The sequence below is a fragment of the Alternaria alternata genome, assembly GCF_001642055.1.
Source record: "Alternaria alternata strain SRC1lrK2f unplaced genomic scaffold CC77scaffold_18, whole genome shotgun sequence".
Classification (NCBI taxonomy): domain Eukaryota; kingdom Fungi; phylum Ascomycota; class Dothideomycetes; order Pleosporales; family Pleosporaceae; genus Alternaria; species Alternaria alternata.
The window spans coordinates 439,827-465,535 of NW_017306207.1; the positions used below are offsets into that span (position 1 = coordinate 439,827).

The 25,709-nt window shown below is 53.0% G+C and overlaps 7 protein-coding genes across 7 annotated transcripts; 2 read left to right on the forward strand and 5 right to left on the reverse strand.

Annotated features, from left to right (window-relative positions):
• Positions 1-2,102: 2,102 nt before the first annotated feature.
• Positions 2,103-2,534, reverse strand: CC77DRAFT_918723 (hypothetical protein; the record flags this gene model as incomplete). The annotated part of the gene is made up of 1 exon (XM_018533695.1): positions 2,103-2,534. A coding segment is annotated over one exon (432 nt), but the record flags the coding sequence as incomplete, so codon positions are not given.
• A 2,600-nt stretch (positions 2,535-5,134) lies between these two features.
• On the reverse strand, positions 5,135-5,644 carry CC77DRAFT_1011414 (hypothetical protein; the record flags this gene model as incomplete). The annotated part of the gene is made up of 1 exon (XM_018523707.1): positions 5,135-5,644. The coding sequence occupies one exon, from the start codon at positions 5,642-5,644 to the stop codon at positions 5,135-5,137; it is 510 nt and encodes a 169-aa protein (XP_018382984.1).
• An 838-nt stretch (positions 5,645-6,482) lies between these two features.
• CC77DRAFT_263310 (hypothetical protein) lies at positions 6,483-7,603 on the forward strand. Its single transcript, XM_018530907.1, has one exon. The coding sequence runs from the start codon at positions 6,765-6,767 to the stop codon at positions 7,344-7,346; it is 582 nt and encodes a 193-aa protein (XP_018382985.1). The 5' UTR covers positions 6,483-6,764; the 3' UTR covers positions 7,347-7,603.
• A 728-nt stretch (positions 7,604-8,331) lies between these two features.
• CC77DRAFT_262890 (FAD/NAD(P)-binding domain-containing protein) lies at positions 8,332-10,419 on the forward strand. The gene is made up of 2 exons (XM_018530906.1): positions 8,332-8,870; positions 8,921-10,419. The coding sequence occupies exons 1-2, from the start codon at positions 8,464-8,466 to the stop codon at positions 10,410-10,412; spliced, it is 1,899 nt and encodes a 632-aa protein (XP_018382986.1). The 5' UTR covers positions 8,332-8,463; the 3' UTR covers positions 10,413-10,419.
• A 1,645-nt stretch (positions 10,420-12,064) lies between these two features.
• On the reverse strand, positions 12,065-16,555 carry CC77DRAFT_969101 (WD40 repeat-like protein). The gene is made up of 2 exons (XM_018535783.1): positions 16,546-16,555; positions 12,065-16,450 (listed from the first exon to the last, which is right to left on the reverse strand). Exon 2 carries the CDS (start codon positions 16,341-16,343, stop codon positions 12,267-12,269), a length of 4,077 nt encoding a protein of 1,358 aa, XP_018382987.1. The 5' UTR covers positions 16,344-16,450; positions 16,546-16,555; the 3' UTR covers positions 12,065-12,266.
• Positions 16,556-16,799: 244 nt separating this feature from the next.
• CC77DRAFT_263351 (polyamine transporter TPO5) lies at positions 16,800-18,869 on the reverse strand. Its single transcript, XM_018530908.1, has 3 exons — positions 17,872-18,869; positions 17,548-17,810; positions 16,800-17,484 (listed from the first exon to the last, which is right to left on the reverse strand). Exons 1-3 carry the CDS (start codon positions 18,585-18,587, stop codon positions 16,862-16,864), a joined length of 1,602 nt encoding a protein of 533 aa, XP_018382988.1. The 5' UTR covers positions 18,588-18,869; the 3' UTR covers positions 16,800-16,861.
• Positions 18,870-19,415: 546 nt separating this feature from the next.
• Positions 19,416-25,584, reverse strand: CC77DRAFT_1023080 (hypothetical protein). Its single transcript, XM_018525609.1, has one exon. It carries the CDS (start codon positions 25,168-25,170, stop codon positions 19,657-19,659), a length of 5,514 nt encoding a protein of 1,837 aa, XP_018382989.1. The 5' UTR covers positions 25,171-25,584; the 3' UTR covers positions 19,416-19,656.
• Between the last annotated feature and the right edge of the window lie 125 nt (positions 25,585-25,709).

Consider the following 25,709-nt stretch of genomic DNA (forward strand, 5'->3'; position numbering starts at 1 on the left):
AGGTAGCCTTGATAATTACTCATATTCATATGTTTCTTCATCTTTCACTCCCAGCACATTCAATACTAGCACATGTATTCGGTATCAATAAGGATATTCAATACCAATACCTTCTTGTATCGCTGTCAATTGAAAGACTGAAAAACAAGCATAGCATTTAATGTCGCAGTATCAACAGATACCTAAGTAGTATCATGCACCATCGGACAGGGAAACTTGCCATCCACAAAGACAACAAGCCTACAGTGAGCCATATCCATCGTTTCCAAGCACTTTCGAGGATTTGTAAAGAGCGGACAGTGAGGCAGTGACAGAATGTTACAGAGCATCCGACAAAGGCCGTTGCCCGAAACCACGACGATGACTCAGCAGCATGCGTCACACTTGATCTCCAGTCACAACATGCCAAAGCATGCGATAGAGAAGACTCTTCTAAAAAGTCTGTGGTAGGAGGACCATCGTCACCTCCTATGAGCAATGGCTAGCACGCGAGATACCGACGCGCTGTTTGTAGAAAGGACTACATGCGTCGGGAAGAACTCGAACAAAGGCGCAATGTGATGCACACGTAATATTGAGTCGCATGTCACGGGTATCTTACACACGACCTATTGTATACATGCTTCGAGTTCAGTCATGGCACTAAGCTGGAGAGCCTGCAAGTTCCGCGCCACGGAGCATGCACAGCAGCGACCAGCTGGCGGAAACAGTCGAAAGTGGTATGTAGTCTTTGATGTCATCGACCGCGCTACAGTCAACCTTGGAGACTGACTGCATGCAACCCGTGTTGTCGCGTAAAATGCTGTTCAGGTAGATGCCCTTGCTCTGATGATCCCCAGCTGCAAGATCCCCCAAGGAACTCGTTGAATGCGGCGGCCGATGTCTGCCGAATTACGAGATCTCTACACGAAATAAAGAAAACGGCAGAGATAGTCGTTACAACCCGTCTTCCATTTCCCAAGCCGCCCTCGTCACCAGGCATTACGTACCCCATGCACCGCCGCCGGGAATCCCTTTTGATGTCTTTGGGAACAACGCCGCAGCCAGACACCCCATGAAATGAACCACCGGGAAGCCTCAAAAGTCCAGCCACCTCTAGAACTACCCGATCGCCAGCGCAAATCACCGAACACATCACCGAACCCAACAGACATGCCATTCAAATCATAAAATGACGATGTGCAAGTGAAGACAAATTCGACCCCTGTCTGCAGTTTAACAGCGCAGTGGGCCAGCGTCTAGCCTGAGAGAAGCCAAGCTGGGGGGGAGCCGACACCCGACCTGCCGTGGCGTGGCCCATGTCGCAAGTCTGACTGCTCGTGCGACACATCGAGCTGAACATGTTTGTTTCTTCGTTTCTCGGTACGACATGGTTTTCGGTACGCCAACCTACTTTCTTAGGAGCGAAGGAAACTCTATCGCGATGAATCGCGATAACCTTCTCACCGCCACAAGTCCATGGCGCTGGCGCGCAACATTCAATATGTAGCTGAAAGCGGTTTGTTGGAAGGGGGCTATTGGAATTTAGGGCGCTGCTCCGTGGTTGAGTGATGGAAGCGGCGCGGCAAGCCCAGGAACGCGCCCCCCTTGGCAGGTACAGAACACGAAGTGTGCCTGGTGCTTACGCTGTACGGGGTCATCTCCGCAGCCGCTCGGGTTCCTGCTTGCTCGCGTCTGTGACCTTCTAACTTTGGACCCTGTGCCTTCATTCAGCTCGTGTAAAGATACGAGAATTGCAAACATGGCGAAGATCGCTGGTGGCATTTTATTGTTAGTAGGCGTGTTAAGGGCGATCGTCGCATGGGGCAAAAGTGATAGGGAGTAGGTCGTCACGAGACAAGCGAAGAAGCAAGGGATTCGGGGTCATGAATTCGTGGATCTGTAATTCGGCAACAGAGTAGAAAAAGTCGCTGATGCATCCCTAAAAAATGAACAGGGGATAAAAAAGAGGTTTAGTACCGTAAGATACAAAAGAAGTGAATATGTTTCGAACCAGCGCGGAAGCAACGCGTCGCGAGTTTGATCTCCAAGCCGCCCTGTCATCTACAGTAGAAGAATTGAAACCCCTCAACACCCTCATAACATGTACTGTGATTTGCTTATGCAAGATCGCAGCACCAGATACCCTCGTAGTTCTTGCATCCGATCTTGGAGTAGTTGTCGGAAGTGAGGATCTCAGCGTGGCCGGTCTGGCCCTCGTAGCTCCAGCCCTTGGACATGGTGCTGCAGACGCCGTCAAGACCGGGGAGAGTGGGGATCTCGCAGAGCCAGCCACCGACGAAGACGGAGAGGAAGGACTCCATGTCGGGCTTGCCGGGGGCGAGGACCTGGCCGTAAGTTCCAGGGTTGAGCTTGTGCTTCATGACACCGTTGCCCTCAACGACAACGTTCATGGCGTTGGACTCGAGCTTGGAGTCGCACTCGAGAGGCTTCATGCCCATCTTGGCGCGCCACTCAGAGACGATGTCCATGTAGCCACCGGTGGTAGCAGTGGCAGAGGGAGCAGGGGCAGCCTCAGTGGTGGTTGGCTTGGGGGCCTCGCTGGAAGGAGCAGGAGGAGCAGCCTCGTAGCTGGTGGGCTTGGGGGCAGGAGTGTAGGCAGCCTCAGTGGTGGTGGGCTTGGGGGCCTCGCTGGTGGGCGCTGGGGGAGGAGGAGCTACGTAGACAGCAGAGCTGCTGGGCTTAGCTGGGGCGTAGACCATGGTGTTCTTGGCCGGGGCCTCGTAGACAGCGCTGACGGAGGTAGGCTTGGGGACTTCGTAGCCCTCGGTGACGTAGACAGTCTTGACGACAGTTGCGACGACATCGACAACGTGCTTGACGTGCTTGTGCTCGTGGCCGTATCCACCGTAGGATGGGGCGGCGAGCGCAGAGCCCGCGAGGGCGGCGACGGAGAGAGCGATGGTGGTGCGCATTTTGATAGATATTGGTTTGGATTTGGTGATTGAAGAGACTGGACTTGAGTTGACTGGTAAGGTTCGACTGTCGAATTGTTTTTTGTTTAGGGATGCGAAGTGAGCGTGTTAGTGCCGAAGGGCGGTAGAGAACGTGGTGTCAAAGATTGACGGTGTAGAGAGTGAATGACTGGATGTCGATACCTGGAAGTCGCAGACCTGGGGTAGAAGAGGAAGGCAGAGGGGATAAACTACATTTATACGAAGTAACGCTAAGTAGGAAACGGGCGTTGTGCAGCTGACATGGGCCAGGAAATTAAACGCGAGCGCCATTACACGTCCGCCCACGGCGCCCCGTCCTCCGCAGATTTACCTGTGCCTGGAGCTAGAGCCTCTGAAGCCAATTCTCGTCCCAACCAAGCCCTTGGTAGACTGCTCGGATCCTTTCATTTCGTTCCCTGCACAGCGACCGTCACCGTAGGCCAGGGTTTTGGAGTCCGAGAGGCCTACACATGTGCATTGGCTGGGGGGCGGGGAATGCGATATCTACGTCTGCCGCTATCCTGCGTTCAAACTCTTTGTGCTTCAATCTAATCTCGCGCGGCAAAGAATGTTCCTTTGTGTCTGGTTTGTTTGTCGACGTCGAGCACTCTGGCGCTTCGATGCGGATTTGGTTGGTACGGTCCAGACGTGACAAGTGTCAGGGGTAACCACAGACGATCATTGGGCTTGCGCAGGGGACAGGTCATCAAACGCCCACTTCGGAAAATTAAGCGGAGGGCTAACTTGAGAGCGGCAAAACGTAGAGATATCTCAAAGTGCGCGCTTGTCCTATTGGCTGTTATTGTCGTTCGGACATGGCAGCGTTTCAGATGTTTTTCTTAGTCTGTGGGACATTTTGGGCAGACCCGGCCCTGGAGCAAACCTTTTGTGAACGTAGCTGCACAAACTTCAGCCCGCCGTAGTTTCAGCCCAGGTGCCGCACAGCACCTGCTTGATCCGTTCCTTCGTACCGCAGACGGCGATTTCGTCTTCGCGTCCGTGCGGTAATCATCGCTGTATGATTGAAGAGTCGAGACTCTGTAAGGCGGTTCGTACAAGTGGAGCCTTGGAAGGATTTCTCAACGGGAGAGCCTCATCGTGAAACGGCGAATCGAGGGATATTTGGAGATCCCGTTTGTGTCGCGCCAGCGCGATGAGTGAGGCAGAGGGGAAGCCTGCATTCTTCCCGCCATCGCGACATCCTTCCGCTGCTGCAGTCGATCGTGTAACGGTCAGAGTCAGCGCCTCGTGACACTCTCGCTCCACTTCACCTCTGGCGTCACCATCGATCTTCCGCGTGGATGCCGTGGATGCTCGCCACGTGTTAGCGCACTTGACAACGAGTGACCGAGATCTGTCGACGTGGATCCGACACCGCAAGGTACAGCGAGTCCGAAGACGGTGCCTGAGCCGCGCACCAGGTAATCACCTATGTGCCGAGATGTGATGAGATGGAAATTCAACGTCATCTCTCGACCTCAGGCATGCGACACCGCTGGGATGTCGTAAAATTAATCGTTGTAGTAATGAGGGGTCGTGGCAGGGAGTCCCAGTGCTGTTTAATCTTCGTCCCGCTGTGGCACCAGATCGTTTCTTTGAACCTCATCTCACTCAAGATGAAGCACCGAGTGCCTGCCGTGCCTCAGGCTTCCAGAGGAAGTGAAACGTGAGTGTTTGGTCTGGATGCGCTCGAGGTTTGTCATGTCGTGTCGAAATGTGCCCGGCGGCAAGTACATGTCTTGCGTGGCCACATAGCAATCTCGCGGAGTCGGCTCACTTCCTGATTGCTGATTACTACCGCAGACCCACAGCATCTGCAGCGTCTGTTATACCCGACCCGCCCGCCATCAAGTTTTCATGACCAACGGCTGAAGTGCGGTAGGTGGTTTCTTTTCGGCACTCAACCGCATGCTAGTCTGCAGAACTCTTCAACCATACCTCAAACTACCTCATTAGTCCGCCGCGACGCCCTTCAACGACACTGCTGATAGGCCGAGATCCAGCGAGGTGTTCTCTCGCGCGTATGCACGATGCTGACGCATGCGTCGGTGATCATCGAACTCCTTCTTCGTACCTGAAACGTGGAGATAATGTTCCTATCGATTAGATAGCTGGCCGCGTGGCGCGAGCTTGTCGATTCGACTGAGCGGAAGCAGAGTCCGCGGCCGCAGTCTATCGGAACTTCCTCGTGGCTTCTGTCAACTGGGGCTGGCCGTTGGAGCAGGATTCTTTAGTTCGGTGCCGTTGTAACCGTCAGGTACCATCGCGCCGACTCTCACATGCAGCCCGTAGCCCCGATGGCAGACTGCATCAACCATGAAAAACCTGCAGTAGCTTATAACAGGCACGTGAAAACTTCTTCCCACCATCTGTCTGGGCTGTCTTAGTGTTTGACAGCCACCAGTCGGCGGTTCGGTAGTTTGCAGGACAGTCACGACGTCATCTGACAGCTCCTTCACCTTGCTCATGCTTCTCTGCCAAGTGGGAAGTTGGCAAGAGGTCCATATGACTGGTGAGGCAAAAGCACACGGCACAGATAACGAAGAAGAAAAAGCGATAGGTCTCCTTTGGATAAGTGATGACTTGGCATTGCAAGTCAGCCCTCGCCTCAGAAACGTAGGCGATGCCCAATCCAGTTGGCGGCTCGGCAAGAACCATAAAGAATGTTCACTGAGTCCTTCACAGCCTGCCCGAGTGACGAATGACATTAAACCTGATGCGCCGTGGCATCGAGCTCGAAACACTGGGTGTTTATGTCGAAAATCGCAGGCGGCTTTACACGAACACCTCTGGATGGCCTTCACTTCCAAGGTTGGGTGTATCGCAGTCTGCTTCTTCCATGCAGGTGGTTACTCGATGATCGATCACTTCATCGTCATCGTACTTCACAATCCTACACTAACACCTGCGCACACTCTAGTCTATGTCACTACTAGCGGTCGGCTTCGAGGCTTTGCTGTCTGGTAATTAGCCGATGACCGATTGGTGCGCATATGTTGTACCTTGCAGTCACATCGACTATTCTAAGCTCTACCAAATCCGTCCATATGACTGCATACTGGCGTAGATGCGAGATAACAGCAAAAGCCATTGATAGCAATTATGCGTGTAAGCATAGCCACGACGCATTCTGACGGACATTTGCGAAGGGTGAACCCTGGAGTAGGGCAGCCTTTCGCGACACCAAAAGCCTTGGAGCTTACACCAAGCACCTATCTCAAAGGAACCGCTAAGGAAAAAGCAAAGACCGAAACTGTGTTCCATTCGAGCCTAGACATCTCCTTACATCATTTCTAGGGCGCTGAGTTATGCGCCGCCCAATTAGGCAATCCGACCAACCAGAACCCATACCCCCGTCTCCACAGACAGCGTTGAAAACACACAGCAAAGCGAAAAATCTGCAGTTACCGCCGGAAGTCTCGGGAGGGCTTTCGTTCTGCCCTGAATGTCTCAGTGTATGATTGGTGTACCTGTGTAGGCCTGTTGCGCTTGGGAGGCCATCCTTTGTTCGGTAACCTACGTTGCAGTCAGACTGAGCTGGACTACGCTGTGGGGCCCACTCCGTATCCCTACACTCTTAAAGTCAACGTCCACGCTCTTTTTTGTGAATCTTGAACTACACACTCTCTTTGTCACATCACAGCGAGGCTTCGACAGCTTCATCACATTCCTTCCAAAACTTCCCTCTCTTGTTCAATTGACGGTCTGGACCTACACTCTTTCTTCCTCAATCAACACACGGTCTCTTTAAAAGCAGCTTCGCCACGCTCCTGTGTCGTCATCATACATTATCACAAATCTTTGTTACAGACCCTCTCAACGAACAATATGCTTTCCAAGCTTACCTTTGCCATCGTGGCACTTCAAGCCAGCCTTGCCCTAGCTGGCAAAGCCGTCATCACCAACCGCTGCGACTACGACGTCTGGGTCTGGTCAATCTCTACTGGCCATGCCTCCTCATCCTTCATGGTCCCTGCAGGAAGCTCCCACAGCGAGGCCTACACTGGAAGTAGCACTTCCCTCAAAGTCAGCAAGTCCGACGCTTTGGTCGCCGGCAAGCACACACAGTTTGAGTACTCCATCGCGGCTGGCCAGCTCTGGTACGACATCTCCTTTGTCGACTGTGCCAATGGCGAGTCTGCGTCAAACTGCCCTGGACACGACGAAGGCCTGGCCATGAACGCCAGCAACGACAGCTGCGGCAAGATCGATTGCCCCGCTGGAGACTACTGCCCTACGCAGGCCTACTACGTCGACACGCCTCTGCAAAAGCTGGGTATCGCCGAGCCAGTTTTCATGTGCCCCTTGTCTCTGGGCACCAGCGTTGATCTGTCCATGACAGTCTGCTCCGGAAACCCCAAGATCAAGAGGAGCATCGCTGGCCGTATCCAGATCGATGGCGAGGCTTAGAGAGTCTCGATGGTGCGCATTTGCGATTACTTCTCCAGCTCTCTTACCATTACTTCTTTCGTTCTTTATACATACACTAGGGTGGATTACGGTTGGGATATACCTGGGTTACGATTTGGTTACGATTTTGGATGATTCAATGAAACGTTATGCTTTTCCAACTCTTGAATTCGTGTGCTGTTACCGATTGTGACTACGTAGGCACCCTGTCGGTCCTCTGACCAAAGCCTGCCGCCATACTCCTCGGCGTGATGGAAGGAATTCGGCGTTGCTGAGACGCTGTCGCAATCGTGGCAGGCTTACGTCGCACGACACGAGGTGCGATTTTGGCCGGATTCTGCCAGGTGGTGCGTTGCCTCTAGGCCATCGCCATTTGGGTAAGCGCATCCCAAAGTCTGTTAGCGCGGAGCACACGTCATCCTGACCACGTCCTCCTGTGCAGTCACACCGATACTCCAAGCATGCGAAGGATAAAAATGCACAGAGCAGCTAAACTGACGATTGTAGCGAGGTATGAAGTTAGGGCAGAACGGAATGTCTGTCCCGCCGTGGATCTGCAGTACGCGCCGCCCGGCGACGGACCCGCATGTTTGGGTGTGGAGGAAGACTGGTACCCATGCGCTTCGCCAAACATTCCTAGACTCGGTCTGCCACTCAACTCCAGAAGATGATCTTGCAGTACAGTACCTGATACACCCGCGCAGCCCTGTGCGACTCGTCTGCGCTTAGTCGACGATCCATTCCGAGCTACCCCACACCTGTCCCGAGCGGGTAGATCTATCCAAATTCGTCTTCATCATACAATTGCTTACTATTCAGGCGACAAAGGGGGCTCTATAAAACCAACGGGTGAATTCTTCCGGCACCCACCTGACATCTAGAGTCAACAGCAGGTATTGCGGGGTGTAGTCTACTCAGCTGGGATCGAGTAATCATGTCGTGAATCTACTCAAGTGACTGTGGGGTGGGGAAGCCTTGTGTGAGGGGTTGCCGCGGCTAGATCAACATGATTATTCTTCAAGTCCTACTATACGATTGCCCATTCCTCAAATCTCCTGGGTAATCCAGAAGCTTGGTTTAGAGCCACAGCACCTTACTTCGACCAAATATAAGCATAATGACAACTCAAGGACCCATCGCTGCAGCTCCGATAGCTGAGGTACCTCTCCCAGACCCAGATGTTGCCAAGTCAACCGTCGACATCAAGACTGGAGAGTTAGCTCACGAGAACGACTTGACCTTTGATCCGGCAGCACTCCAAGCGAAGTATCTCCAGGAGCGTGACCGACGTTTAGCACGAGATGAAGGCGTAGAGCAATACACACTCCTTGATGGTAGCTTGGCACACTATCTAGAAGATCCATGGGTCGAGCCAGGATTCAAACGTGACCCCATCGAAGAAGAGACCGAGGTGGTGATCATCGGCGGCGGGTATGGCGCTCAGGTCTGCGCTGTGAGACTAATTGAGGCTGGTATAAACGACTTCAAGATTATCGAAAAAGCTGGTGACTTTGGGGGAACATGGTGAGTTTCGCTGTTCCACATATAGGACTTATGTGCTGACATCCACGCAGGTATTGGAACAGGTATCCTGGAGCGCAGTGCGATATCGAATCCTACATCTACATGCCCCTGCTCGAGGAAGTCGGATACATGCCGACAGAGAAATACGCGCGTGCCAAAGAGTTGCTTAAACATTCACGCATGATTGGCGAGAAATACGATCTCTACTCGCGTGCCTTATTCCAGACCGAAAGCAAAGAGATGCGATGGAACGAAGAAGAGGGGAAATGGACTACTCACACGGCGCGAGGCGATAAGATCAAATCGAGATTTGTGATTCCTGCTGCGGGCCCTCTTCATCGGCCAAAGTTTCCTGGCTTAAAAGGTATCGAAGATTTCAAGGGCCATTCTTTCCACTCTTCGCGATGGGATTATAATTACACGGGGGGCGATTCCTCGGGTAACTTGCACAAGCTAAAAGACAAGCGCGTAGCTATCATCGGTACAGGTGCGACAGCCGTTCAGATAGTGCCTCATTTGGGAGAGTGGTCAAAGAAACTTTACGTCTTCCAGCGCACCCCTTCGTCGATTGACGTTCGTGGCAATCGCCCGACTGACGAGGCATGGGCACAGTCGCTCCAGAAGGGATGGCAGAAGAAGCGCATGGACAATTTCGACAACATCGTCAACGGTGGTTACGAAGAAGTGGATATGGTATCAGATCGTTGGACAGATATCATTCGGTCCTTGCTGACCGCTGGCATCGACCCGAACAACCCGGTGGAAGCTGCAGCCAAACGTCAGATCGCTGACTTCAAGAAAATGAATGCTATCCGCGCTCGAACGGATGAGATCGTGAAGAACAAGGAGACGGCTGATGCGTTAAAGCCATGGTACAACCAATTCTGCAAGCGTCCCTGCTTCCATGACGAATACCTACCCACCTTCAATCGCCCCAACGTCGAACTCGTTGACACCAAAGGTCAAGGTGTTGACCGCATTACTCCTAACGGCATTGTGGCAAACGGGCAAGAATACGAAATCGATTGCCTAGTGTACGCCACTGGCTTCGAACTCGCAAACGAATGGTCGCACAAGACCGGCATCGAGATCTACGGCCGCGACAACACAACCATCACCGAGAAGTGGGCCGAAGGCGCTCAAACACTTCATGCTTGGGGAACACGGAACTTCCCAAACTGCTTGTTCGTTCAGATCGTCCAAGGGGCCCTGACACCGAACTTCATGCACGTCACCAACGAACAAGCGATCCACTATGCGTACATCATATCTGAATGTAAGAAACGTGGGTTCAGGACTATAGAGCCGACAAAGGAAGCGGAGGAAGGGTGGACACAGACGATCGTTGATGGAACTGCTATCCGGGGCGACTTTCTGAAGGAGTGCACGCCAGGGTATTACAACAATGAGGGCAAGGCGAGCGAGAATGCTAAGAGGAATGCGACCTATGGGTATGGAAGCCCGGCCTTCATCAAAATCTTGACTGATTGGAGGGAGGAGGGCGGGATGAAGGGCGTGGATGCTACGTACGCCAAGGAGTAGGCGGTACTTGCACTCATCGGGATTCGTATATAAATCGTTCTTCTGGATATGTTCTGATACTCATCAATCTTACCCTTTCATATTCAAAAACAACTGATACGATGGGATGAGACCACGACCTTTAAAATCACAACCATGATCTAGTTCTCAGAATCTTTCGCCCGTTGATTGAAAAGCGAGATCAAACGAGGCATGATCAGCCTGCTGGCGACGCAGGACAATTCCTGGAGTCTATGAACCTTCAAAACACAATTCATTCTCCTCACTCGACATCAAAATAGCCGTCATCCACCCCGATGGCATGAGAGAGCGTGCGAAAAGTCAAACGAACATCGTCGTGCCGTAAGAGATACACCAGACTTTCTATGGCATGCTATTACGACTTCTTCTAAACATCACCCCAACGGACTTATGGTTTCGAGAGAGACCAAAATCACTACGCCTTATAGCCGCTACGCCGACCAGTATAAAGACAACCTCGATCGCTTTGGTCAAACTCTTTCATCCCCACGTTTCCCATAGTTATCCACAAAAGTTTGCTCAAAGAGTGTATATGGAAGTGCCCTGCTCGATACAAACTCTACCCTCGATGAAAACACCGATGCTTAAGCTAGCCAGCAATGTTGTTCGGCATGCGGATGTTCTGTCACGCTCAGCTTGACTTTTTATTAACCCTCAAAATCACCGAAAACGAACGAAAACGAAACGCTACGCCATCCTGCCCATGTGTGCCTGTCTCTCTTCGGCACCTCTCGCCGACATAAAAGCTACCTTCTGAGCGCTCTTAGTCCTCACTTCTTCACAAATGTACTCACATTTACTTCAAAATCAAAGTACAAAGACTTTATGTGTGGGCCCTCCGAAACAGACCCTTTTGTCGTAAATGGTCGTCCGTCCGCCCTGTACCCAAAACTTGGCGTACATCTTACCGAAATGGACATGGAGATGAAATATGACCGTTGCGCTCATTTGAATCGTTCATTTAATTGGAAGGCACCATCTAAAATCGACGTAAAAGCCACGCCACGAGTTTTGTTTTCGAACGGTCTGGTATTGGAATGCGATGGTCGTCGTGTATGAGCAAGTGTTTCTACCGAAAAATGACAATTTCCGGCGCATGTCGTTGTCTTCTCGCCCTGCCCACCTAAGAAGAAAGGACATCCTCTCTATGTCCGCTTCGGGAAAGCGGCGTGAACGAGGGTGTATAAAAAAACCTCGGTTGGCTTACCAACCTTCATCATTCTTCACACCTCTGATCCTTGTATCTTGCAAAAAGGCCAGCAATTCTTGCTATGAGAAGGATCTGCTCTCTTCCAAAAATGCCAATATTCCCGAAAGTATTACACACTATCGATCAAAATCAACACAACCGGTAGCCATGTTCTCTGCTGTTTGGAAATACTCCCACATTACCGTCTTATCTACGAAACCTGCATAAAAGGCCCAGCATGAAGTATCAGTCTATTATACGAAAAATAATACCGTTGGCTCGATTCGCTGTGCCTCGATGAGAACTACCAACCCAGGGTTGCTATGACGAGCTGTCGTTCGAGAGTGGATTGTTGCGACTTAGTCTGGTCACTGGCAAGATTTCTGTACGATGATCAAAACGACGACATGCTTCATGACCGCACCATCATGACGGTGTATTAGCAAGCAACAATCGGAAAAGCTTTCGTTTTGACAAGATAACATGGGGTATCATTCGTCACCAGCATCGCCTAGTACATGTGCCCGCTTCTTCCCACCATTCTCCATTTCCACCATGTGATATACACACATCAACATCCGTCTTTTCAGAATGCTCCAACAACGGCCAACGCTCGTCTGTTTTGACATCTTATTTGCCAAATTCTACAACGGTGGGCTCTCCGGTCGATCAATAGCCAGAGAAAGATAGTAGTCTGTAAGCGCATTCATCTCATCACCGTGTGTTGTATCGAAATCGTCCTCCATGTCCGCATGGGTTTCTTCGCCCCACGTCTCCAAAACTGGGACATCTGGCTCCATGTGATTGTTGTGCAGATGCGGCTGCGGCTGCTGAATGCACTCGTATCCGAGGACGCCAATGTCCCAGACGCCCGCACAAGCTTCGCAAATCAGTGTTGTCGTAGCAGGGGCGATGGGGTTCACGGAACCGCAACGGAAGCAGGCGAAAGAGCAGCGCTCGCATAGAACCAAGTCGCTGGCATCAACGGGCGGGCGGGCAGGACGACCGCAATGTACGCACTTCGACTTGCCTGGTACAATGCTTTTCGTATCGATAGCCATCCACTGTCGACGCAGCTCATCAGGAATACGATCTGCACTTCGCCCGGAATCACCAACGTCCTCGCTGGTGACTTTGTTAAGATTCTCCTTGCAGGCAGCAATATTGCACTGAGGCCCTAGCGGTGTTGTAAGACTGAGTTGGAACTGCAATGCTTGCTCACGAAGGAATGACGCGTCCACGCTTTCATCGAAGGGACCGGCGTAGTTCTGGCCCTGAACGACTTGGCGAACCGGTAAACTTCCTACAGGTGCGGTCTGCAATTGCTGGGTTTCGAGCAAATATTTGCCTTCCGCGATACCAGATTCCGGTGCTAGGGGGTTGATGTTGCCAGTCTTGTGGTCCTGGATCTCATCTTGCTCATCATCCTGGTATGGCATGTAGCGTAACCTGTCTGCGTCTTTGATCGTAGTGTCATCCCTGCCAATCTCGAGAACGTCGACGGAACCGTTGACTTCGCCGACGACCAGCTTGCTGTAGTCCGCACTGAATGCAGCTGACATGATACCGGAATCACACGTGATTAAGTCTTTGATAAACGTGTTCTCTTCAGCGCGTGTAACATCCCAGACCTTGACTACCCCATCCGATGAACCGGAGTAAAGCCTCGTCGCGTTTTCACCCCAAGACAAGAAACGAACGCCGGTATCTGTGATTTCATGCTTGATACCCTCCTGTAGAGGCATCAGAGACCGGCTATGAGAGAGTATTCGGAGCGGATCATCGGGCCAACGCGCATCCCAGACGTAGGCACGTCCATCTGTACAACCAACTGCGATGAGGTCTTCATCATGTGGGCACCAGATAAGGTCATTTATATCTAGAGCTGCGCACTCGAATTCCAAAGGACATGTAAATTTGTCAGCTCTTACATCGTAGAGACGGACTGTCGAACGTGTGCCGCGGTTGACATTGGATCCCACTGCGACACATCCCGCTGCGAACATCGGTTTGCCAGAACGAATTGGGTTGAAGGCGACATCAAAAACATTCCTGTTAGACCCATGGATATAATAAGGAGCCTCAGTCTCGACGTCCCACAAGCATAAATCGCCGGTCATGTCAAAGCCCGTCTCCTTCATATTGGCGCCGAAACCTGCAAGCAGTTGCTCACCACATATCGGTTCGAACTGCAAAGCGGTAGGAAGAATCTTGAGATCCATGCGATCGACAGCCTTGTTTGAATGGAAGCTCGATTTCTCAAACTGGCAAGGCTCTTCCTCATCGATCCTGAGCACTCTGATTGCCTTCTGACTGGATGCCTTCGCCGCTGTTGCTATCATACCAGGCTGCATCTGATTGACTGATAAGATGTCGATCTTGTCTTTGATGTTAAGCTTAGCAGCTAGAAGAGGCTGAACAGAGTCGGCGTTGGCGTCGGTTCTCCAAATACCAATATGTCCGTCGTAGCCTGACGAATACATGACGTGGCTGCTGTTCGAGAAGGCTACCGAGGTGACTGTTGTGTATAACTTCGGATCCTGGGATGCGAACATGGCGTGACTTGAGTTGGCACCGCTCTCAGTCTTCTTGCGTATCTTATAGTGCTCTGCTAGCTCGTGTATTGTACCATGCATAAGGCTTCCGAAGAGTAGGTTGTTAGGTCGGTTATACTGCATAGAGTCCGGATCGTCAACAGCGACAGCACCGGCCGCAAAGTGTTCACCATCTGGTGCCCAGGCTACAGTATGAATATCACTTGAAGCGCCCGTCCAACATGCTGCTGGACCCATTGTGTCCATATACTTGTTCGTCACTTGATATGTGATAGGTTTAGACGCCGTGTGCCAGCCTCTTCTCGACTGACGACCGAGCTCTCGTTGACGTATGATACATGTGGTCGACGGTTTCTGAATCGATTGCATATCCGTGTTCGGCCGTGCGGCTGCAAATCGTTGTATCTGCGGTATCTCTGCGATGTTGCCGGCCATGGCATCTTGTAAGAATGCTTCAATACTGCTCCGGTCTCGGCAAGGCAGGCGTGAACGAAGACTCTCAATGAGCCGGGAAATCTGTGTATCCGTGCAGCCTTTTAAGAGTTCGCGAAGTCGCCTTGTTTTCGTACTATGCCGCGACCTTGTATTCTTGATCGATGTCAAAGTTTTCTCTACTAGCTTGATCTCAACAGGGCTGAAGTCGACATGGAGGAGGCTACCTTGCCAGTCCCGACTTGATAGCTGATCCCAGTCTGAGCCGGTAGATGGGCTCTGCATCGCTAAGCGTTGCCCTGAACTCAAATATGGCACATGCGTAGCGGGAGTGCCATTCCGGCGCGATTTTGTATATAGGCTCAATCCAAGTGCTGCATCATCTGTATTGAATTGTACCTCCACCGGCTCGTTGTCGACAGCGACAGCCTCGTTAGGTAAAGGCGCTTCATGGTCTTGCGGTGTCTCTGAACGAGTAGGAGCAGAGTCGTCCGCCATAGATCCAAGGACATCGTCGGTGTAGTCATCTACTTCATCTACAGCAACACCCCGCTGTTTCGGCCATGTGTAATTGACTCTTTGTGCACGACGCGATCGCTCTCGACGAGGCGCAGAGTCGCCTCCTGAGGAGTAATCTCGTTCTATCGTCTGTTGAACGGGTAGATGCCGGGGAGGTTTCGCAGCAGGTTGATGGGGAGCAGTGAGCTGGTTGTTTCTTGGTCCTCTTGAGACACTAGTACCATGGATCTGATTCCAATCAACAGTCGCTTCTGCAGCCCACCGAGGGGGAAGGATCAAGGTAGATGGATCCTTTGACCTGTCTCTCTTGTTCAAGAAGGTGGAATAACGGGATTGCAGCGCAGAGTACTGACGTGTGGGCAAATCTACGTTGTACTCGGCCGTGATTTGGGCCCACGAAAACTGCTTTACCTCCTTTAGAAAGATGAGATATTGGTCCTGTTCGGCATCGAATGGGTTGACCTGCCTCTTTCGACCAGTGGATGGTGGAGGTGTAGGTACCTCCGAACCCCTCGGAAGAGCGGATGAATGGAATGGGGCTACTGCAGGCCCAAGTCCAGGAGGGGCATTTGCAGTCTTTGCTTTCTTATCCGATGCGTGTTGCAATGCAGGTTCTGTAGGCGACGAAACATCGGACATGACACTATCTTTGTCCTCGTCCGAAGGCTCCTCGGCAGTTCCCACGAAGTAATTCGGTCTCGCGGCTGGCGAAGGGCGACTGCGCGATCGTCCTGGAACTCTATCTGATGTCACTGCACTTGCCTGCCGTGTTTCTTTGTGCGTAGCTGCGTGGCGGGGCTGTTCTCGTTGACTTGGTACATTCAGGACTGGGCTCGCACTGTTACCTGCCGACTGGCGACCGATATGCAGCGTGCGTGGGGTGCTCACCCGAACATTTTGCAGTATGGTCGCAGGCTCGGTGTTCTTCAAGGCTTGGTTGATGTCTTGTACCGACGGAGGCTTGTTGGCTGCACTAGGTTCTGACATCTTCATCCTCTTGGCTGGCCTTTCGTGGTGAGTTCCATTATGCGCATGCGCATGCGCAGGCACCGACATATAGCTATTTGGTGTGGCACCATGGCGTCCCATATTTGCTACATTTGTCGCCGTCGACGCGCTTCCGGTAGATGGGGGGTGTGGATGTGCGTATGTGGGTCGCGTCGTGGAAGTAGGTGGCCGTGATGATGGGGGAGGTACGGGCAGATGTGGTGTCATGGAGGGGTCGTGCGTCCCCAAAGGCAGCGAGGACAACGGGCCCTCGTCGCTTTCTTGCGCATCGTCATGGTAGGTGAGGCCGACTATGGAGGGTCGCCAGTCGCTGCCGTTGCGCTTGTTAGACATGTTACTCATGGTACGTTGCGAGAGGACATGGTAGGCTAGGAAATACGAGGGGGTCAATACCGAGGGAAGTACTCACTTCATTGCCGTCGGTCTGAGAGGCAAGCAACACGTCCATGAGAGTCACCGTGATTGTCGCGTTAGGTGGTTGCGAACAACCGCGTAACCGTGGACCGCGTACCCCTGCTAGCCGTGGCTTTAGCGCTGTGTGGCGTCACCCCCTTCAGAAGAGAGCGGAAAGCTACCGTCTTTATGACAGCAACCTCAAATAGGATAGTATGCACATCAGACAATGCAAGCTGCGATAGAATCTCTCGATTACATAGGTAATGTAACGACCCATCTTACAACATGTCGTATGTCCAGGAAATATCACACTCCCTCGCATCCACGCCCTAATAGACCTTACTACTATCTGGACTGCCATCCACAACCTTATCTTTATCACCCCTGCCCTCAATATCCTGCCTGCTGTCTTGCACCGCCAACCCTGCAACAACAGTTTCCTCACCAGGCTCCGCGTCTGTCGGCACGGGCGGTCCGGAAAACTCCTTCCTGCCGCGGATGAAATACCACCCCACGCTAATTGCCGCGAAACCTGCAAACACTACACTCGCGTAGTTCATAGTAGCCGCCTCAACTGGCAGACTGACCGGCATACAGAACAATACAACTGCGAGGCAGATCCAAGCGATCATGGCAATGTTGATGGCGTAACCGAAACGGCCGAGCGAGTAGGACGAATGGCGTACAGCCTTACGACCGCGTAGCACGGAGATAAGAATGGGCATGCCGTAGGATGTGGAAAGACAAATTGTCGCGACACCAGTGAAGGAGTTGAAGGCGGCTGAGGAGCCAAAGTAGATGAGGCCGAGGAGACAGTCGACGACTGTAGAGAGGACGAGTGCCATGAGAGGGATATCGAAGCGCTTGTCTACCTTGGCCCACAGTCGCGAACCGGGGATTGCGCCATCGCGAGCGAAGGCGTAGGTGCAGCGCGAGGCTGCGGTCAATGCACCGGTGCCAGCGAAGAAGAGAATACCGAGGATGAGGAAGAGGAGTCCGAAGCCACCGCCTGCACTGCCAGTGACAGTCTTGAAGAGCAGGCCAATAGGTTGTCCATTGGCGACATCGAGAAGCAGTTGTACGTCGGGGAGAACGAAGAGGATAGGGATCAGGTAGATGATACCCGTGACACCGGCCGCAGCGACAGAGAGAACGATGGCCTTGGGAACTTCGCGGGATGGGTTGGAAACCTCTTCACACATGGCGGCGACCATGCCGTAACCAGTCAACGTGTAAGCAGCCTGTAGGAGACCGACGAAGAAAGCCCATCCGGATGGCCTAAAACTAGAGTCAGTATAACTGGTCCAAGATTCGGTTCGAGATAGAAGGGACAACGTACCATCCACTCTGGCTGGCATCGTAATGCGCAAACACGAACTCGGCATCCCTCTTGTTATCCGCCATACTCAACAGCACAACCATAATAACCACAACGCTGGTTGCCGTCCAGTAGATACAAATCTTGTTGATCAGATCCAGATACTTGGCCCCAAAAATGTTAATACTCATGCAAATAAGCATAACAGCCCAAAACGCAAGCACAGTCTGCCATTCGTTCGGCACAAAATCCTCGTCCCAAAGCGTAATGGCGGACAAGATGAGTTGGCCACCTGAGAAATTGATCGAAAGTGTAACAGTCCAGTTTCCAACCAGAGTCAACCAACCGGTGACCCACGAGGCGATGGGCGCCCATTCGCGCGTCGAAAGCATGGCCGACCAGTAGTACACGCCGCCAGCTGTAGGATATACTGCACAGATCTCCGCGAGCGAAGCAGCGATAGCCAGGGAGATGAGAGAAACGAGGATCCAGCCATACAGCACGGTAACGGATTGACCATCGGTAAGCGTGATGTAGAGTGTTGTGGAAAGACCGAAAGGAACAGCCATGATGGCGAACGACATGCCGAGAACGCTCAACATGGATAGATTTCGAGGAAGCTCAGATTGGTAACCCATCTTCGCGAGAGCAGCGTCGGCGCCAGGGTCGTTGACCGACGCTCTTCTTCGAACGCCATCGTCTCCTCCTCCTTCGCTGATGGAAACACTCTTCGCCATGATTGTTTCGCTTTCCTAACGACCAATATTGTAGTGCCAAACCCGACTCTTACTGCGCGACGAATTGCGCTGCGATAAAATGGCGAAAACGACTCCAAAGTCCGGGTGTGGCAACCGACCAGTCCAGTCCAACGTTTATAAGGGCGCAACGACCGTTGATAACAGAAACGACGACGAAGGTGTGCTATTAGGGATAAGAACACGAGAAACCCAAGATAAAAGACGACAACACGCGAGTGACCCGACAAATTCCCCGCAGCTGGCAACCGCCGGCGTCAAGCCCGTCAAAGTCTAGACTAGGGTCTTGGGAGCTGGGAAACGCGCGAAATGCGACGCTGCAATCGTTCGCTCCACACCATGAGTCGGAGCGCGCCAGGAAGATAGGCGTTTGATTCGATATAGAAATCACCGACAACATCAGACATCAAGTAAGCGCGATAAGCAACCCTTGGTGTCTGCCCACCCATCATCATTGTCCCCCATCGAACGCCTGCAGGAGTCGTGATAGCAGATTGGCGTGTACAATCAACCCTGCCAGGCGCGCATGTCACCGATCGAAGCCGCATGCGTCATCTCCGTTGTCGGGTGTGTTTGCCGGACTGGGACGGAATCGGTCGCGTGCGTTCATGTGGGGTCAAGCCCGACCAGTGCCCGACTGTCGGCAGCGCCCAGCCAGCAACAGCCCCGAGCAAAAGGCCGTTCTTCGTATCTTTTGTGGAGGGTCGAGTGGAAAGCTGGGGCCGCCCCCAGGTGGACACGTTTATCGCATCACAGCAAGTTATCACGTTTTCAAAGGATACTACGATAATGCTGCAACATGGGATAGAGTCAAGGAGAAATCTGAGATGATAATATTATAGTACAAATGTGTCCCGGAAAACGGGCTCGACTAATTGCTTAATGCTCCATCTAATGCAGGAACCAAAGCATGCCACGTCTATCTTCGTACCGAATCCCGTCATGACACTATCCCATACATGTCGTGATCTGGTCCGGCTGATAACGGCAGTCATCCATCTACCTCTGCGTAATTTCCGTTTCCATGTCTTCATCATTCTTCATAGCGTTTCTACTTCGCCATGACATCGACATAGCGACCAGCCTTCTTCTTCTTATTTGCTGGTCCCTTTCTGGCTTGAGGTGCACCCAGCAAATCATCAATACTACTGGCATTGCTCATACCAGTGCCCGGTCGTGACGGCGGTCCTGATGCAGCACCAAAGCTCGGTCTGGCTAGCACAGGTGGTTTAGGTCCAGCAGCGAAGCCTTCTTCATCAGACTCTGGGATACCTGGTGTAGAGGCACGGGACGCAGCACCGCCCATTGGTGGTGGCATAGATGAGGAGCGAGGGTTGGATGTAGGTGGACGCAGGCCGCCGGGAGGACCCATAGGCGGGGTGGGCGCGCCGCCTGAGGCACTTCGAGCTGCGCCGCCGGGAGGACCAGCGCGTGGAGGCGGTGGTGTTGCAGCGGGTTTACCCGTATCTGCCGCACCGCCCTTCTTGTTTACCCACTTGCCAAGATCCGTATCGTAGTAGAAACTGCTCTCTTCTCCCAGCTTAGCCTTAATAGGACCGGGAGCGGCGTTGGGATCTTTCTTAAACCACCCAGACAGCCATCCTCCCTTCTTCGCTGCCGCGGCTTCCTTGTCACGCTGAGCATCTGCTTCGGCCGCTTTGCGGAATGCCTCGTCTGCCTTCTTGTCTGCTTCTGACTTGGAGCTGCCGCCTCCGCTGATCTTCAGAGCTGAGGCGCGAGCAGCAAGATCGTCATCGTCGTCGAGATCCATGAAAGATTTCTTCTTGGTTACTTGCTTCTCTTCCTCTTTCTTCTTATCGTCCTCATCGTCCTCATCGGGGTTGTAGGGCTGGTACGCGGGAGGCTCGAAGGTAGTTGAGGAAGGTCCATATCGATCGTATGTTAACTCATTGTCTGTAGGCTGACTCGGCTCATCGTAGCTCGCTTGCGGCTGGTAACCACCAAACGCAGGGGCCGAGGAAGAATCTTGGATTGGGGGAGTGGGCATGTAAGGACTGCCCAAGGATGGCTGGGCCGGACTGTACTCAGGACGAAGTGGAGAGTACGATTGTGCTTTGGCTTGCGTGCGTGCACTCGGTGGACTCAGTTGGGTCTGCGTAGGGCTGTAGATATTGGATGTCGGTGTCATAGGCGTATAATTGTCGGATGCTGCTCGCATGCCATAGCTATCGTTTGACTCCATTGACGGTCGACCACCGGGCTCGTAACGAGACCGCTGCTGTTCCGAGGAAGACCTTGGTGCGTATGCATTTGATGGTGCATACCTTGAGTTGCCTGGTGCTGGCGGCTGTGCAGGCACACCATAACCAGACATTGCGCCATAGAGATCCGCATTCGAATGTGAAGGCGTAAGGGAAGGGCTATCGCCGGTAATCTTAGCGAAAGGTCCAACCTCGGACCCACCAGATTTGTTGGCCGTGTTATCCTCGTCATCCCCTGCAATGAAGCTGTTAAACTTTGACAGAAGCGAGCTTCCAACCTTGTCCATACTAGGCTTTGAAATCCACGACGAAGAACCATCCTTGGGAGACTGCGACAATCGCTTGCCCAAGTCGTCGAGATTGGCAATGAAAGCAGCGTTGTAGTAGAGAGAAGGTGCTGTTGTAGCCTTCATAGCCGCTGCAATAGCGTCGCAGTATGCCTGCGCATCGGTTCTGTACCCATTCTCGGCTAACTGATACGCATGTGCAAGTTTATAGTTTTGCAAATGCGGCATGACGAACGAGCCGGTCGGCGATGCCAACGACATTGCAAATTCGTACACTTCAGTCAGCATTATCGGCTCCAGCTCGACACCCATCTCCAAAGGATTCAGGCGGTGATCAGCGCCGATCAGTACGAGATCAGCCTGAGGATCATCGACTCCGCTGACCTTCAAAACCGAACGAGCAAAGATGAAGCAAACATGCGCAGCTTCAACACGACCGTATTGGACCAAAAGCCTTCCAAGCGAGAGTAGAGCTGATGCATCACCTTCACTGCGATTGTTCAGGATCAGCGCAACCGTCTCGCGCCACTTGTCGAGGCCTTGCAGTGCGTTCTGTGTTGCACCAGCACCGTCAGCGCTCACCATCTGGAAGCCGGCACGAGCCGAAGCTGGAACCAGTTCGTCGATGCAGTCCTCATGGTTGCCAGCAAAGACTTCGTACAGTACAGCCAATGCTTGGTTGCTGCGTCCGGCTTTCTTGACTTCCTTTCGGACGAACTCTTGGACAACCTGCTTCCATATGTCTTTACTGAGAGTAGAAGACAACAACATAGCGTGGCCCCATAGTCGCTGGTCGACAGCGTGCCAGACAGCCTTCTCGCGATCACCCTTGACCAGCATGCTTTGCAAGTCCTCGACGGCACGGGGGTCAACAGGTTCTGCTTGGAGGTTGGAGGTGTTAGATCTTGACCGTCCGACAATATCGGCTGCTGTGGAGTATGAACCCGCTTCATCTGATGACTCGTCACCAGCTGGTGAAAGTAGCTTCTTGACGGCAGCTTCTGCTGCAGGAATACCCTCCAGTTTCCCATCATTGTCAATGAGAACCTGCATGAGTTTCCAGAGAAGGGTGCGATCTTCCAGGCGCTTGAGCTCGTCTTCACTCATAGTGTGTTCGAGTCCTGGTTCTTTCAACTGACTGTCTAGTGCTTCGATCTTGCGGCCTAGCCATGCTGATACGTCCTTCTTCTTGCCCTTGGCCTTGAGAGGGCCTGGGAACTTGGCGATGTCTTCCGGTAGAGGGAATACCTCTTTGATGCTCTGAATACGGACCTCACCAGGGTTGCTCTTCATCATCGGCGCGGACCCGCCACCTCCATACCTAGGAATTTGCTTAGGGAAGCTCGTCACAACATTACCCCCTAGACCCCAGGTGAACACAGGATGACCCTTCCACCGTTCGAGTGGATCTGCCGAACGCTCGTCTTCAGGAACGATAAAATCGTAGGTTGTGGACGCTTGCCGGCGATGAGGAATCTTGTTGACAGCACTGGAAGCGGTAGACTGGTTACCATAGATCGCAGATGGCATCATGCCATAAGGAGTCCCTGTGGACTCCAAGCTACCATAGCCGCGTACCGGCTGTTTCATGGTCTGTGTTGGAGATTGGGAGTGGGAGCGTTGCGGAACTGCTGGCTGGGCTGGCTGATATCTCGGTGCATAGCTGTCAGTCTTACGTGGTGAGCCGACTACTGATGAAGGTGTACTTCTTAGAGGCGGAGTCTCCGATCTTCCAGATGTAGGTGGCCTTGAACTAAGCATTGGCTCTGGCTCTTGCTCTTCAATCTCACTGACTTCTCCTAGCGGGCTTCTGATAGGTGGGCGGGGCATACCATCAGCCGATTGCGAAAGTTGATGGTTTGGAGCATATTGCGCATGATTGTCTGTAACCTGCTCCTGCTGAGGCATGCTGTGGAAGGCTAGCGGACTGGAAGTACGGGGCGCAAAAGGCTGCGAGGGAGTTCGCGTTAAGTTGTTATGTGGCTCGGATTGGTAACGAGCATGCGGTGCTTGCGATGGAGCAGGCGAGTATCGCTGGTTTGCCGCTGGTGCGCTTGGGGGTGCGGGAGAATATCGTGAGTTGGCAGCGGGTCCCGATGGAGGCGGCGCTGGAGAATATCTGCTCGTAGAAGGGGGCGCCGGTGCCGGCTGAGGAACGGGAAGACTGTTTGTTCGTGTAGGTACCGATGGATGACTGGGGAACATGGGTAACTGCTCTGGTTGTCTGAACGGAGGAGGTGTAGCGACTTTAGCAGCATCTGGAATGAACTCGTTCCTCAGGGACGACGTGGAAGCCGTACGCTCCTTTGATGGAAGCTGCGGGGGTGGATGGCTAACTGGAGGTGAAGGTTGGACAGGGACATTCGGCTGCGGGGTGTAGCGTCCAGACGGGCGTGGCTTGGATGTGACAGGCAGCTCAGCGAAGAAGTCACTCGAAGGTGACTTTGCTACGACGGCAGGCTTTGGTGGTGCTGCCGGTGGTGGCATGCCAGTCATCTGAGAACGCATAGAGTGGCCCGAGGATGGTGGAGACAGACTAGACACTGACATGCTCGATGCCATGGGCGGCCGTGGAGGCCCAGGAGGCGCAGTGTTGGAAGACGCACTGCTGGTCCGCGGTGGTGGTGGAGTTGGCTGTACAGCTGAGACTGTCGTTCGCGGAGCAGGTCGCTTTCGGGTAGTCACGATGTCTTCTGGCAAATCATAAGGCGAAGCGTAGCCTCCTTTGGACTTGTCTACGAAACTTTGTGCTGAGCTTGCCATTGGCGGTCGAGGCGGCTGTTGCTGCTGTTGCTGTTGATATGCCATGTTTCGTCCAAAGCCATCGTAAGCTGGTGCGGCTGGTGCTTGAGGAGCGTACGGGTTCGCCGCTGGGGTAAGCGCCGGTGCCACAGCAGGAGTTTGAGGAGCATATCGGCTCGCCGTTCCTGAGGGAGTGACTTGCGTTGGTTGCGCTGCGGGTGCCGGTACTTCGTCTTCGAGGAACCCCTCGTCGTCACTCAACTCGATGACAGGTGCATCCTCGGGGTCAGGCAGGAAATCATCGTCCAGATCCAGATCCAGATCCCACTCGCTTTTCTCAGGAGCCTTTGATTCGGCCTGTACCACATGGGCACCAGGTGTCTGATCTACGGCCTGCGCAGGTTCGATCTGTTGGCTCGCGACCACACCGAAAAAGTCCTCCGCCTCCTCTGAATTTCCCCAGTCATCATCGGCTCCCGTGTTGCCACCTACGGTGGTATTTCCAATATTGTCATCTCCGACTGTCGTCCCAACAGCTTCGGCCATTGGTGTCTCTAGGGGTGTTTCCTGTGATTTCCCACCAAGATCAAAGGCGTCGTCACCGGAACCGCCCCATTCGTCTGCTTCGGTGTCTTCTACCAGGGGCACTTTTACACTCTCGGCCATGGCATCCTCCAAAGCTGTAGTCTCGCCCTGATGCTCGTAGTTCTCCTCTGCATGTTGCTCGGGTTCCGCCTCTTCTTCCGAACTTTCCTCTTCGCTCTCCTCTTCTTCAGAACCCTCCTCGTCGCTAGACTCGGCCTTGGCTGGTGTCGCTTGTGGTTCGCCAATATCGAGTGCCTGCGTTGCATTTACCAGATCGTCCTCGGGCGCAGCGTCGTTTCCAAACTCCAGAGGTTCTTTTGTCTGGGGTGGTTGCGCTCTTGGCGGCGATTGTATGGTGTCATTGCGCTCGGGAGATTCGTCGCTTGAGCTTTCTTCTTCAATCTCGGGCTTGTTCGCAGGTTCTGTTATGACTGGCGCAGCTACTGCGGGTTTTGGGGGAGCCTCGTCCTCTTCCTCGCTCTCATCTTCTGATTCTTCGTCATCGTCATCAGCCTCTTCGTCTTCGTCGTCCTCTTCTTCTGACGAGTCTGGTTTGGGTTGCTCAGGTTGTGTTGCGGGCTTCGCGCTGGCTGGTACGCCCGCTCCATTTTCGCTGCGCAATGCCGGGTTCCAAGATGTATTTGAGGGAAGCGAGGGAGTCGAGGGGGTCGAGGGGTTCGAGGGCGCGCCACCGTAGGCATAGGAAAAGTTTGGGCCGTCTTCGTCCATTATGGAATAATTAGGTAAGTCAAAGGGTATCTACAAGTACTAAAAATCCAGTCAGTGCTGAAATTGGTGTTTGGCTGCTCGGATGTTGGGCCTGGGTTTCGGCACCAGAAGCAGGTTGACATGGCACGGTAGACGCCTCGTGGGACAAAATGGCAGCCACAGCAAAATATGCAGGAGAGAGTAAAGTGTGACAATTGAACTAGAGAGAATGCAGAGTGAAAGGCAGTCGCGGCGGAGAGTCGAACGCGGAGGACGAATGAGAGTCCTCGTCATCCCTTTCTACGTCAGTGATCGCGAAGACAGTTACGTACCTCTATAGAAGCAGAAGAGCATGGGCTCTGTATGTCGCGCAATAGCGAAAGACGCAGTCTCCGTCGAGGAAGACAACAAGAATCAAACAGCAGAGGCGAGCCCCGGTCGCATCGCAATGTAGTCTGGTAGGATGAGTGAGAAAGCGATCTGGCCAGCTGTTCCTGCGCCTTGGACATTGAAACGGCCCGCCGCGGCAGCCCCAACGCCACACTTGCCGCCTGCGCCAC

Bases quoted from the DNA above. Each gene is read 5' to 3' on its own strand.
- CC77DRAFT_263310 (XM_018530907.1), top strand. From the start codon at position 6,765: ATGCTTTCCAAGCTTACCTTTGCCATCGTGGCACTTCAAGCCAGCCTT.
- CC77DRAFT_262890 (XM_018530906.1), top strand. From the start codon at position 8,464: ATGACAACTCAAGGACCCATCGCTGCAGCTCCGATAGCTGAGGTACCT. The intron at 8,871-8,920 runs GTGAGTTTCGCT...ACATCCACGCAG, and splicing joins GGTGACTTTGGGGGAACATG to GTATTGGAACAGGTATCCTG.
- CC77DRAFT_969101 (XM_018535783.1), bottom strand. From the start codon at position 16,343: ATGACACCACATCTGCCCGTACCTCCCCCATCATCACGGCCACCTACT.
- CC77DRAFT_263351 (XM_018530908.1), bottom strand. From the start codon at position 18,587: ATGGCGAAGAGTGTTTCCATCAGCGAAGGAGGAGGAGACGATGGCGTT. The intron at 17,811-17,871 runs GTACGTTGTCCC...CTCTAGTTTTAG, and splicing joins GATGCCAGCCAGAGTGGATG to GCCATCCGGATGGGCTTTCT. The intron at 17,485-17,547 runs GTGCAGGCGGTG...TCGCTGGCACCG, and splicing joins CTTCAAGACTGTCACTGGCA to GTGCATTGACCGCAGCCTCG.
- CC77DRAFT_1023080 (XM_018525609.1), bottom strand. From the start codon at position 25,170: ATGGACGAAGACGGCCCAAACTTTTCCTATGCCTACGGTGGCGCGCCC.